The 11864-nt window shown below is 39.0% G+C and overlaps 1 protein-coding gene across 1 annotated transcript; it reads right to left on the bottom strand.

Moving 5' to 3' along the window:
• Positions 1 to 9: 9 nt before the first annotated feature.
• WNT5A (Wnt family member 5A) lies at positions 10 to 11851 on the bottom strand. Its single transcript, XM_025197125.1, has 4 exons — positions 11490 to 11851; positions 10125 to 10390; positions 4931 to 5223; positions 10 to 3265 (listed from the first exon to the last, which is right to left on the bottom strand). Exons 1-4 carry the CDS (start codon positions 11603 to 11605, stop codon positions 2807 to 2809), a joined length of 1134 nt encoding a protein of 377 aa, XP_025052910.1. The 5' UTR covers positions 11606 to 11851; the 3' UTR covers positions 10 to 2806.
• Between the last annotated feature and the right edge of the window lie 13 nt (positions 11852 to 11864).

Here is an 11864-nt window from a genome sequence, read left to right as displayed (position 1 = left end):
GGAAAGAGAAAAGAAACCCAAAATGAAACTGCTTTAAGAAAACAGACCTACAAACTCTTACTGACAGTGGAAGCCTTTACTCACCCTGGGCACTGCACTATAGTCAATGGGATCTTATATAAGAACTAGTCATGCAATTAAGAGTGTTTACAGAATCAGCCTATCCTGATACTAATTGTAAAAGCTACATACTGATTGCTAAAAAGTAAATTGATCCCTTTAGCCATTTGTCAGCTGGGTCCCTTACCAGGTACGCAGCACTTTGTGGTACATGGCTGCAAGCTTTCTTTTTAATTTTTTTTAATATAGTTACAGTCGTACATCTTCTTAACATAGAAATAAAAACTCCAAGACGAACTTTGTGTTTGGCAAAGGATCCCTTCCCCGTTTTACCATGTCATAAATTTAAAAATCAAAGGTGTTCATTGATTTAACAAATCCTTCTCTGAGAGATAATTGAAACCACTTCCCAATATACAACCAAAGTTTTATTTTTATAGTCTATCTTCCATTATGGCGTAATCCTTTCAATTTTTTTTAAACCAGTGAAATATACAAATCACACAAGACAGGAATATGTACATTAAATGTACAGAACAGAGGAAAGGTCATAGAAGATTTACATATCTGAATGACACAAGTAAAATATTTTACATTAAATAGTATTTTAATAGCTAGGATCATTAGACTCAGCTCTGCTCAGACACAAGTCACTAGAAAAGGGAACAAGAGGCGATTCAACAAAATAAAAATGACTATGGTTTTTGTATAATAAAAACCAAAAGTGACATATTCAATGAATTAGTGCTTTATTTTGTTTTTTATTTTAAAGATACTTTGTTTGCAAACATCTGGAAATGAGGGGTAAATATGTCCTTGTACAATAAATTAAGAGCAATAAAGCGCCATTTTAAAAGCTGATAAATGATCAAGATGAACTTAATGATACAGCTTATAAGCTTGTGATAAGTTAAGGCTTTAGTACAACTAGGCCAAAGATTAAAACCTTCCACATCTGTTATTGAAAGCCAATTTATTTATGGGATGGGAATGAATTGGGAAGAGGTGTCTGAACCAATGATAAATGCTTGGTAAGTACACTGTATCAGGGGAAGCAAAGAAATCATTCTAATAAGTACCGATTTCCTCTCAAAAAATGTAAAATCAACAAAGGGCCCAGCATAACTTGCTAGAGAATTTTAAGGCATCACTGTTTCAGTGAGAATCAGTAATGGCCTTGCAGGAAAGAGAGAGGCAGCCTCTGACCCAGTGTGAATTCAAGTGTGCGGCTCTGCCTCTGCCTGATAGCCCACGAAGCCCCTTAAGTTGAGAAAAAGCTTGCTTCTTTGCAACTTAAGTATTCTTAAATCCGAGTTAAATGTCAAAAAGGCTAGAATGATTTTAAAAATAAATCTCAAAGTGATTTGTAAAAGGAAATGAGGAATAATATGCTTAAAGCTGATGAAATACCCCTGTAACTTTAGCAGTTTTATTTTAAAAAAATATCACTGTCTGTACTGAAATATATATGTACAAAAAGCTTTGAAATATCAGACACCAACAGACCACAGTTTTCCCATATATATATATATAACTGCTCAAGTATAGTCTGAACAGTTTGTGTATACCTGCAATATATTATCTAAAGCAAGTGTATTAAAGACATAGGATGATAAATTTGGTATTGCTGCAACATTTCATTGAACTATAAGAGCCACTTAACGCCATTAAAATATTAAACTATTGTCTCCTCAAGTCAAAGCTTTCCCATAATCCACAATAAACCAACCATTTCAAGAGTGGATGCCTAATGATTAATTTCCTCCCATAAAATGAGAGGGGTTATTTATCAAGCTGTGTTTTGAAAGGCGGCCAGCTATCACACCATTTAATAAAGGGCATTTTGAAATCTGGGGGAATTCTAATTTTAAAGGGCTATCCAGGCTGGGAGAATAAACCAGCTGCTGCGGTACAATTTGTATCAGGGCAGACCACTGTTTGGTTAAATAGAGACCTCGCCAGCTCCCAACATTCTTTATTGGTAAGGTATTGTTCAGGAAGATGAAAAGCTCACACACCACAAGCAATCAGCTGAAGAGCTAACAGACCAAATTGTGCTTCACCATGCATCTTTACCATGAATCAAGGCAGGATTTCCTTTCCCATAGTTTTACTAGCTATTGGAACCAAGAGTGTTAAATCCTGAATAGTATAGGAATCTTACATGCTCTCACCCTTAAAGATATTACACATTTAAAAGTTGGCACACTTCAGATATGCAATTGGCACTGAAGTAACTTTGTGCTGGACCCTGTGAACAAACCACCCCACCTTTTATGGACTCTCTGGATGTATCAATCAGCTTTGTACATATCTATTCTGATTATTTTTGGTCACCTGAAGCTAAAATCATGCACAGTTTTGTGGATGACTGTGTCCATAAGGATCATTTTCACATTCCAAGCACATAACATGGTTTCTTTGCCTACTGCACATGTAGTATGTCCCAAGGGACTAAATTAGGATATGATGGATTCTCCCCTCAAACTACACTATTGTTTAAAAAGTCTTATTTTTTTTTTGTAAAATAAATATTCTTGGGTTCTCCCCCATTATTGCCAAAAATATAAACCACGCACAGTTCTGGGATGGATGCAGAGAGGGTTCCAGTCGTTTCTCTTTGCAACCTTTATTTTTTTTAAAAAGACGACTCATTGGACTCTATAAATAAAGTGGAGATAGTTCTGGGGGAGGCAGCACCCCTCGCTGGCAGGCAGGCAGAAGTTTCTCCCACCTCATCCGCCCCCTATTTGCACACGAACTGGTCCACAACCTCTGTGCACAACTTGCATTTCACATAGCAGCACCAGTGGAACTTGCAATGGCAGCGCTCTCTCTGCACTGTCTTAAACTGATCATAGCCCCGGCCGCAGCACATGAGTTCACAGCCATCCATGCCCTCCGAGGTCTTATTGCAGAGACGGCCCTGGGTGCCCAGAGACCCAGTGCTCTCATTTCGCACACAGTAGTCAGGGCTAGGGTCGATGTAGATCAGGTCATGGATGGTGGGTGCATTGAAGCGGCTGTTCACCTGCACCAGCTTGCCCCGGGTGTTCAGTTTCATGGCAGCAGCACTATCATATTTTTCCTTCAAGGCATCGCCAACCTTGCGGAAATCAGCTAGCTGCAGCCAACATGTCTTCAGGCTGCACGAACCAGACACCCCATGGCACTTACAGGCCACATCAGCCAAGTTGTACACAGTCTAGAGGAGAGAGAAAAAGAGACAGAGAAATAAAAAGGTCAGTGTAGCTGCTACATAGTTACCGCCTCCCCTCTCCCCCTGCCACCTCACCCCTCCTACAGAAGACCTCTTAAGATTTGATTTGTCACCCATCTTGCATGCAGGAGAGAGAATCTTGAACAGCCTATCACCACACACACACCTCCCAAGACAGAGCTAAGAGCTAAGCGCATACTTGGACTGCAGCAGAATCATTTGTGCTGTGCTCAATTTGAGGAATTTACCCTAGTGCCACTGAATGATTTTGCTGTTTAATTGAGAAAGTTAAAACTATCCCTTTACTGTTTGTTTTATCCTCTCTATGGATCTCAGCTGGAGGCTGGAATTAGAGAAAGAGTTAAAGTTTCTCCCGCTCCTGGCTGTGCTGCAGTTGATTGTCTACTCTTGGCTCAGCAGCATCCTCTCATCCAAAATATTGCTGTGCAAGAAAGACTTCATCCAAAAAGAAACCCCCAAACACCTTTGGGTGGGGGACTGAGCTATACAGCAATATCCTCTTTATAAAGCCTTGGCAGGGAGATCTCAGTCATTTACCCTGTATAAATAGAAATAAGAGTCAGTGTTGACACTGCCCCAAAAATCCTGGGGTCTGACACATTAGGTGGATACTGTATGCAACTTCCACCCAGTATTTAAAGAGAGTTATAATGTTGCCAAATGGCACTGCAAAAACTGTGAGTCTCTGTAGGCAACTATGAAAGTGTCATTTTTCTTCTTTTTAGTAGTAAATTGGCCTTTCCATTGCTTTCAGACGCCCTCCTCTCACATTTAAATACTATTAATTTTCAATTATCTTTCATCCTTCCTCACCTTGAAACACAAGTGTAAAGTCTCCAGCTGCCTATTTCTGGCACCATGGGCTTTAGGAAAATAATGACTTTGGCTCTTTGCATTCACAGCATTAAAAAAAAAGTTTACACTCATTCATTTAAGGCATTTTCAAGATTAAAGAAGCCATAAAAACATGTTTAACCACAGAAGAGCATGTTTTCTAATAATATGGAGAAGCTTTTCACATCCTCACAAGGCAGAAAAAAAAAAAATCATATAAATATAGCCCTGTAAGAATATTCCAGTCTGGGGAAACTGGTGCTTGTCTCTTCCCTCCAAAGCAAACTGGATTGGTTGGAAATATAAACCAATAAAATATTTTTCTGAAGAATATTCACAGTGAACTGTAGGGTTTTATTAAAAGACCATGGAAGAAAACAAGCTGTATTAGGGTCCCGGTGATCTCATGGGGGGCAAGTGGCGAAGGGAAGGGCAAAGCCCACAGCTATAGGGTTATCATTCAGGGTCTCTCTCTCTCTCACACATACTCGCTGCTGTAAAGCAGCACAGAGGTGTACACTGTCCATCACACCATATTTAATCCAATACAGTATAGTTTCTTTCTCTGACTTAAAAGGGAAAAAAACATTAAGAGTTTTGATTTCACAGCTCACCAGCAGGTTTCAGTGGGGGCTAATTAGACTGGCAAGATAAGTCTCTCAACTTTTGCACATGTTGCTTTTGTAAAGCACCTTATAAGAAAGCTTTAAAGGCCCCCTCATTAATGAGACAGCACCTTCCTAAGCAGACTGCTTTGGGGTAGGGGGAGAAACAGCTAGTCCCCAAGTCACTTACTCTTCTTCCAGCTTCATTGTTATGCAGGTTCATCATGATCCTTGCACTCTCATAAGAGCCTCTCTGATAAAGTCTCTCTCGTTCCCGGGCATCCACAAACTCCTTGGCAAAGCGATAGCCATACTCTATATTATCCCCACAGCCACCCCAGAGCCAGTCTCGGGGTAAATCTTTGGGCCTGGCTGCTCGGCTGCAACCACAAGAAGAGAGTTCGCCCTCTCGGCAGGCACGACTCATTGCATTTACTACCCCTGCAGCGCTGACTGCGTAAGTAAAAGCAGTCTCCCTGCTGCCTGTAAAGAAAAAAGAAAGAAAGTGTTAAGGGCGATCTATACATGTTCTAGGATGGTCAGTACACGCTAGAGGAAAATGCTGTAAGGACCATCCAAAATTAACTGGGTTCTTGAAAGGTCTTATAAACTTAAAAAGCTCTCTTAGGAATTGTTTTTACTTCCCCTCCTCCCACCCCTCTTCCAAAAGCAAACAAATCAGTGTCAGTAAGCGGAGGGGTTATAAAAATATAGATGACAAATTCTCCCCTCATTTATGCTGGTCAAAATCAGCCCAATGCAGAAGGTGGCAATGGTGCAACCAAGGTGTATCAGGCCTCAAGACTGAATTCAGCCATTTACTACTGCGTTAAAAAAGCATCCGTGTGAGGAAAAGGGAAGGAGAAATGCTTGCTCTTTTTAAAAATGTAAGACACAACGTCTAAAAGCCTGTTTCTTAAATTGCTACTTGCTTAATATGATTTATGCACTTTACACATTTGTTCCAATTTTTTTTTTTTTAAATGTTCCAGCATTTCACAAAGCCCGCCGCTGTCAATGAAAGTGCACATCAGAATTATGCACTGCAATTCTTAGCCTTCCGCATTAGCCAGCCCGCAGCTTTGAGGAGGTCTGAAAAACAGGAGCAACACATCCACAACTCTTTGATATCTAATAACCAGACTCATCAATTAAGAATCAATCAGAAATAACTGGCAGTGGGTTCTCTACAAGTTACAGTGAAGAAAAAGCCTGGCTGAAGGTTCTCTCAGAAGTTTGTTTCCGTTAAATAAATTAAGAAAAAAAAGAAAGAAAAAAACCTCGAGTGGGAAATAAAAATAAATTTCTTTCAAGGTTATCACAGAAAAACATTTTTTGCTTAATTTAGGCTACTCATACAATATCCCCAATGGAAGAAAAAAAAATTAAATAGCTTCCTTAACAGCACCTGGAACTATCTTTACCTAGAACCCATTTCCAGGAATGGCAGTTTAATGCACAACCAGAACTCCTTTCATTAAAACAAATATAGTACTAGAGAGCATCCTAGAAGTATGCATTTCCTCTTAGCAGGAAGTAGAGCCAAAATGTTTACTCCGTACCACTAAAGGCCCAAACCTGGAGTTTTTCCTCCAGGCAGGATCCCCAAGAAGACTGTATGATCAGGCTAAAACATAAATTTGAATTAAAAAAATAATAATTCAAAGGTTTAATTTTTGGTTCAATTAATAAGTTTACTGTTCTTCCTTAGTCCAATAATTTAGATTAGTCTTGGTAAACACCAATTTTATTAAGCTCTTAGGGAGACTGTCTAAAGTCTTCAAAAATTGTGGCTTTGTGAAAAAAGATTTGGATGTATTCAGATATATATTTACAGTAACAATTTTGGGGGGCTGGGACTAAACAGTCTAGGGCCAAACCTGACTAGGGCTTTGGGCATCATCGTCTTAGCCTAAATAACATACAACTTTAGGTCTGGCTTTAATATTGATATGGCACGGAGATCACAGCACCCTTGCTAGTGTCACTACTGCCAATTTGGATTCATTTATGTTGATCTGAAATAAGGAAAAAAAAAAAAAATCAGAAGCCCAATGACAGATTTTGAAGTGGATGAGAATCAGTGTTTCCCCTCAACACTACACCACATTCTCTCAGCTCACCATTCACAGGATTACGTACATGAAGGGATTACTCACAGGTATGACATTAACAAGAGTAGCCTCTTACATTACAACTTTAGTGATAAAGATGACTCTGGATTTGCCAAAAGTTCACTGAGAGAACCACCTCTGATCCAGATTTTAAAGCGAAGTTCTAGCTCTTACTGTAATGCACATTTTGGACTCATTCTGCAGTCCTCAACTTCAGTGGGAACAGTACTCAATTAATTGGCAGTTTGTCTTAACTACCGATTTTTCCCTTTATCTGTATCTATTGCAAAAATGTTTGCCCAGCTTGGGTTATGCTGATGCATTTTTAGGGCATCACTCCTAATGTGGAAGAAAGGAACACAAGCGGGAAATTGCTCCAAAAACACAAGTTGTGTATATGCTTGTTGCCATCATTATTTTTAATAAATTTAAGCAAAGTTTGTTTAACCATTGAGAATGACTTCAGACAGTTTCAGTTCACATGTACCATTAGCCTGCCACATTATCCTAAGTAAGAGTCACTACCCTCAACAGTGTTGAAGGGCCCATATTTCCACGTAGATGAATTACTATGATTTTTTTTTCCAGGGTATTTAGGCAAAAATGGTTTCCTTCAAGTGTCAAGTATCAGAAGTCTCTCTCTATTGTGGCTATTGCAAGAAACACTTTCTAAGCATGTGCAAGTTCCTTTTTCATATATAACATACGAATAGGACTATGTTTAGCATATGAACTGTTCAGAGACGCAACACAGAGCAGGAAGCATTTTACTCTGAAAGCGGGTACATTATAAGAACAGAACAAGCTATCCTTGTATAGAAACATGGTATCAAGTGGTCTTTATCCCATTTTTCATGATCATTCAAAATCATCTTCAAGCACAAATAGACTAGACCCCACCATAGGAAATTGGGGGGGTGGGGGGGCGGGGAGAATCAATCTAACTTTACACTTATCTCCCTTTCCTCTTTAAAACTGTCTAAATACCCCATGGGTCCAGGAGCACAGAGTCCCAAAGATGGTACAACATAGCGAATGTAAGAGGAGTGCAATAGTATGATTAAGAAATGATCAGAAAAATAATGACAGAGGAGAAGGTCTGTAAATTTAAAGATTAGTGGGCCATAGACAAAAGTTTCTATACTGAGGGCTTCGTTTATTTGTACAGGTTTAACTAACTTTTGCCTGATACATCCTGAAAGAAAGAGAACAAATAGTCATAGTGGCATTTACTCCTCTATTAAAAGCTAGTGCTTCTCTTATAAAGACCCCTCAGTGCAGAATTAGTTATGATTTATTCAAATAACAAAAACCTGCTAAACTATGCATATTCATCATCTTATTATGATCACCTTGCACAGGTAAGAAATAAAAAAATAACTTCACACAATAAATGGAATACCTGGATAGTTTAAATAAAAGTAAACCAGGCTATATAACTGCAGATTTCCCGCCTAGTCAAATGAGCAACCTCCAATTACATACTTGAGGTCAGTGTGAAATAATAAAACTACTGACTGACAACACTTTTCTTGTTCTCAATGAATACACTTTTCAAGATTTTTAGGTGTTGATATACATATTAAACCCACTTCTATCTGCAATTAGAGTAAGTGGCTTAATTACATGATAAATTGCTACCTGGACATCAATTAATGCAATCATAACGGGGGGGAAAGGCAATGTTATTTAACATGAAAGAAACCACCTTGTCACCAGATCTGACATACTTCTAGTGGGTGAACCTTTTATTCTGACAGCACTGGAAACACAGAAATCCTGGGCCTGATCCTGCCCCTTTTTATCACAGTGATAGTCCCACTGAAGTCGGTTGGACTTATTTGGGTAGGGAGGGTTCAACGATATAGTGCCAAGTTTTAAATGCATTTCTTTTCTGGCATTACTCATAATTGCCAAACACCTCATTCGCTTCTCTTGCTTTGATGGCTTTTAGCATCCTGCTTATCTTGGGCAACAAGAAAAATGAGTTTAGGTTTTAAAGTTTTCAACACTGGAAGTGCAGTTAGCACAAGGAAATGCTTATTTGTTTAAAAAGAAATATTTCCATTAGATGTTTTTAAGCGGTGGAACATTTATATTCATCTCTAGATCTGTAAAAGCTTATTTTTACAAAAAGTAAGTTGCAGGCCGAACACAAATTGACTGTACTTCAAGCAATGCAATGCACAAATAATCTTCCCTTTAATCCACTTTTAAAGCCATTCCTTTTTGAAGTAGAATAGGAAAGGATTGAGATAAACTATTTGATTTAAATCTCAAATTAAACGGCTACATGAACAAAGCTCTCTGTTACAGCAACACAGATTAAGTTAAGTGTCAAAATGGTTGGTGCTGTGCAAGACACAGAAGACAACTGTTTCCACAAAGAAGAATCTCCCTTCTATGTGGAGACACAACACAGAAACAAATTAACAACATTTATAAGGTCCCACCTTTGAGCCCAATCATTGTTTCAATGAGAATTTTGCCAGGCTCTTCAAATGCAAGCATGATTAGGGCCTTAACTACAAGAAAGCCAGGCAACGCTATGGGGACTACTTAGAAATGCATTTTGAAGAAGGATTTGAAAAGCAACAGGGTGGGTGCTCAGCCCACTGTAACAGGCAGATTTCTGTGTAACATCCTGTCTTATCAGCTACACAATTACATTTAATGTAAGTTACAAGTACACACACACTTTGTCCTGATAAGACTGATTTCTTATGGATTACAGAGCTACTGTATTTCAGTTATAAACTCAATTTTCTTTAAATCATCGATGAGCTCATTTGCTATATCCAGAAGTAAAGACGAAGAAATTATACATAAACAATCGAGATTTTATATTTTCAATTTACTTCCAGACAAGCTAATTCACTATGCAATTATGAACTTTGGAAACCCATATATGAACTCATCTACATTTCTGATATATATTAGTACTCTATTTCAATATTTTAATCGTGCCATTATTTTAGTTCAGTTTTTTATAAAATAATAAATTCCAATACTATTTTCCTCTGCTCCTGCATTTTTATAAACAGGTTCCATTTCTGCCTTTATTTTTAGAAAGAAAAGATGGATTGTGGTGAGGGGAGGGGTGGAAATCACCTCCAGCTGAAAAGTTTATTTTTTTCTGAAGAGTTTAAAGACACTAGATTTTACACAGTACATAGGAAAAAAGTGGCAAGAGTTTCAAGCATGGAATATTAACTAAATACCACACACATTCTTAGGCAAGAATTTGATCAGATAGTTTTTGCTTCCTACCTATCTGCATGACTCTGCCAAAAACAGAGTTGTTGTCCACAGTGCTGCAGTTCCATCTTCTGTGTCTGAACTGATACTGGCATTCTTTAATGCCAGTCTTTGCCCCCTCTCCAATGAACTGCATATGGTCCTGATACAACTGGCAGAGTTTCTTCTGTCCTTGGGAAAGTCCTGCTAGTTGGCTACACAGTGGCTGTGCTCCTATTATATATACCTCTGGCATCTGAACAGGGTTCATTGGGTTCATGGGATTCATACCTAAAGACCTGCATAAAGAAAGAGCTAAATTAATAAGGAGAAAACTAAATATAATAATTATTCTCAAATATACACACAACTCCAACGTGACTTGTGCTGCGATGCAGATGAAAAAGAAGAAGAAAAAAAAACAAGCTACTTTTCTATTCAAAGATTGTACAGAAAATAAGGTGTCCATATGCACATAGGGACCAGGGAGTATACTTTAATAACTATCTTTGTCCCCACTTGGGTAAACCTTGTGGCCAGGCTTCAAGTTTCATCCCATCTGTAGTAATTTCAGTCAACTTGGTAAAACTACAAGATGTCCCTAGTGACTATACGGCCAGCTAGTGTGTCAACCGGAATTTAGGATGTTTGACTTAGATTTTCAGCTTGTGCGATAATGAGCAATAAGGAAATACTCAAGAACCAACAGTTAAAAACTGTTAGAGGTACAGCTAGATCCTTGAGACCAATAGAGAAAACACAAAAGGCGAAAAGGTAAGTTAAAATAAAATTTGCCAAAAGTTTCCCAAACTCTATAATCACTTAAGGAGCCCTTTTCACATGATTAAAATCAGAGCTTTGAGATAGAGAGAAAAAATGATTATCTGAGATGGCAAAAGCTGACCCTTTAACAAAAATGCGAAAGAAAACCCATGCAAATATTTCATGTATGATTGGGGCAAATAGTTTTTAAGAGAAATACTAACTCAAGCCCCGTGACTTAATGTTAAACTATCTGATTAACTTCCAATCAGTTAAATAGCTTTGCATCTGGAACTCAGCATTTCCCCCTTACAGTCCTTTCTTCATCTTCCAACCCCAAAGCAAGAGACCAACTTGAAAAGAAACTGAATTTTACTGCCTTAAAGGTGGTGGAAATAAATTCTCCGTGGGCTTCCACCTATGCTGAAAACTGAGGTTTACTACATGACACACCCGCACCCTTAACAGTTCTTCCAGAAACCAGTTCAGTTTGCTACCATGTGGTTACAATCCCAATTTGACCCCACAGAAGTCTCTAGTCCCTGTAGTCCTCGCCTAGGAACAGAAGCAGCAAACAGGCTCCTGACCCAACAACACCAGATCTCTCCTTCTCAATGCACTCAGGCAGATGCTTACCACCAAGAGCTGGCTTCTATTACGACCTGGGTAAAAGAGGAGAAAATGGCCAGAGCCACAATGAGGTATTTCGAAGCCATGGCGCTGCCAGCTGTCCCCAGAGCACCTCTCTGCATTAGTATTCCAATAGACCTCTGGAGGGGGGGAAAGGAAAGGAAAAAAAAAAAGAGCAGATTGTTTATTGTTTCTCAGTTCATCTAGGAACATAGAAGTTTAAGTGGTGGAAGCATCCAGGTCCCTCTCAAGTTGCCTGCCCCTTCTACCCAGTGCCTTCTGGCTGGCAAGAGGCAGGACCCCACCGGGCTCCCTCTCAAGCGAATCCACCGCGCAACCTGACAAGGGAAATCAGGCCCCGCCGCTCGCGGGGCTCCCGGC

Source organism: Alligator sinensis, unplaced genomic scaffold (genome assembly GCF_000455745.1).
Source record: "Alligator sinensis unplaced genomic scaffold, ASM45574v1 scaffold391_1, whole genome shotgun sequence".
NCBI lineage: Eukaryota > Metazoa > Chordata > Crocodylia > Alligatoridae > Alligator > Alligator sinensis.
Note: the sequence above shows the minus strand (reverse complement) of the source record. Positions and strands in the feature narration are given on the sequence as shown.

Coding starts and splice junctions, on each gene's coding strand:
- WNT5A (XM_025197125.1), bottom strand. CDS start 11,605: ATGCAGAGAGGTGCTCTGGGGACAGCTGGCAGCGCCATGGCTTCGAAA. Junction 10,391..11,489: donor ATAGAAGCCAGCTCTTGGTG/GTAAGCATCTGC, acceptor TTCTTTATGCAG/GTCTTTAGGTATGAATCCCA. Junction 3,266..4,930: donor ACAATGAAGCTGGAAGAAGA/GTAAGTGACTTG, acceptor TCTCTCCTCTAG/ACTGTGTACAACTTGGCTGA.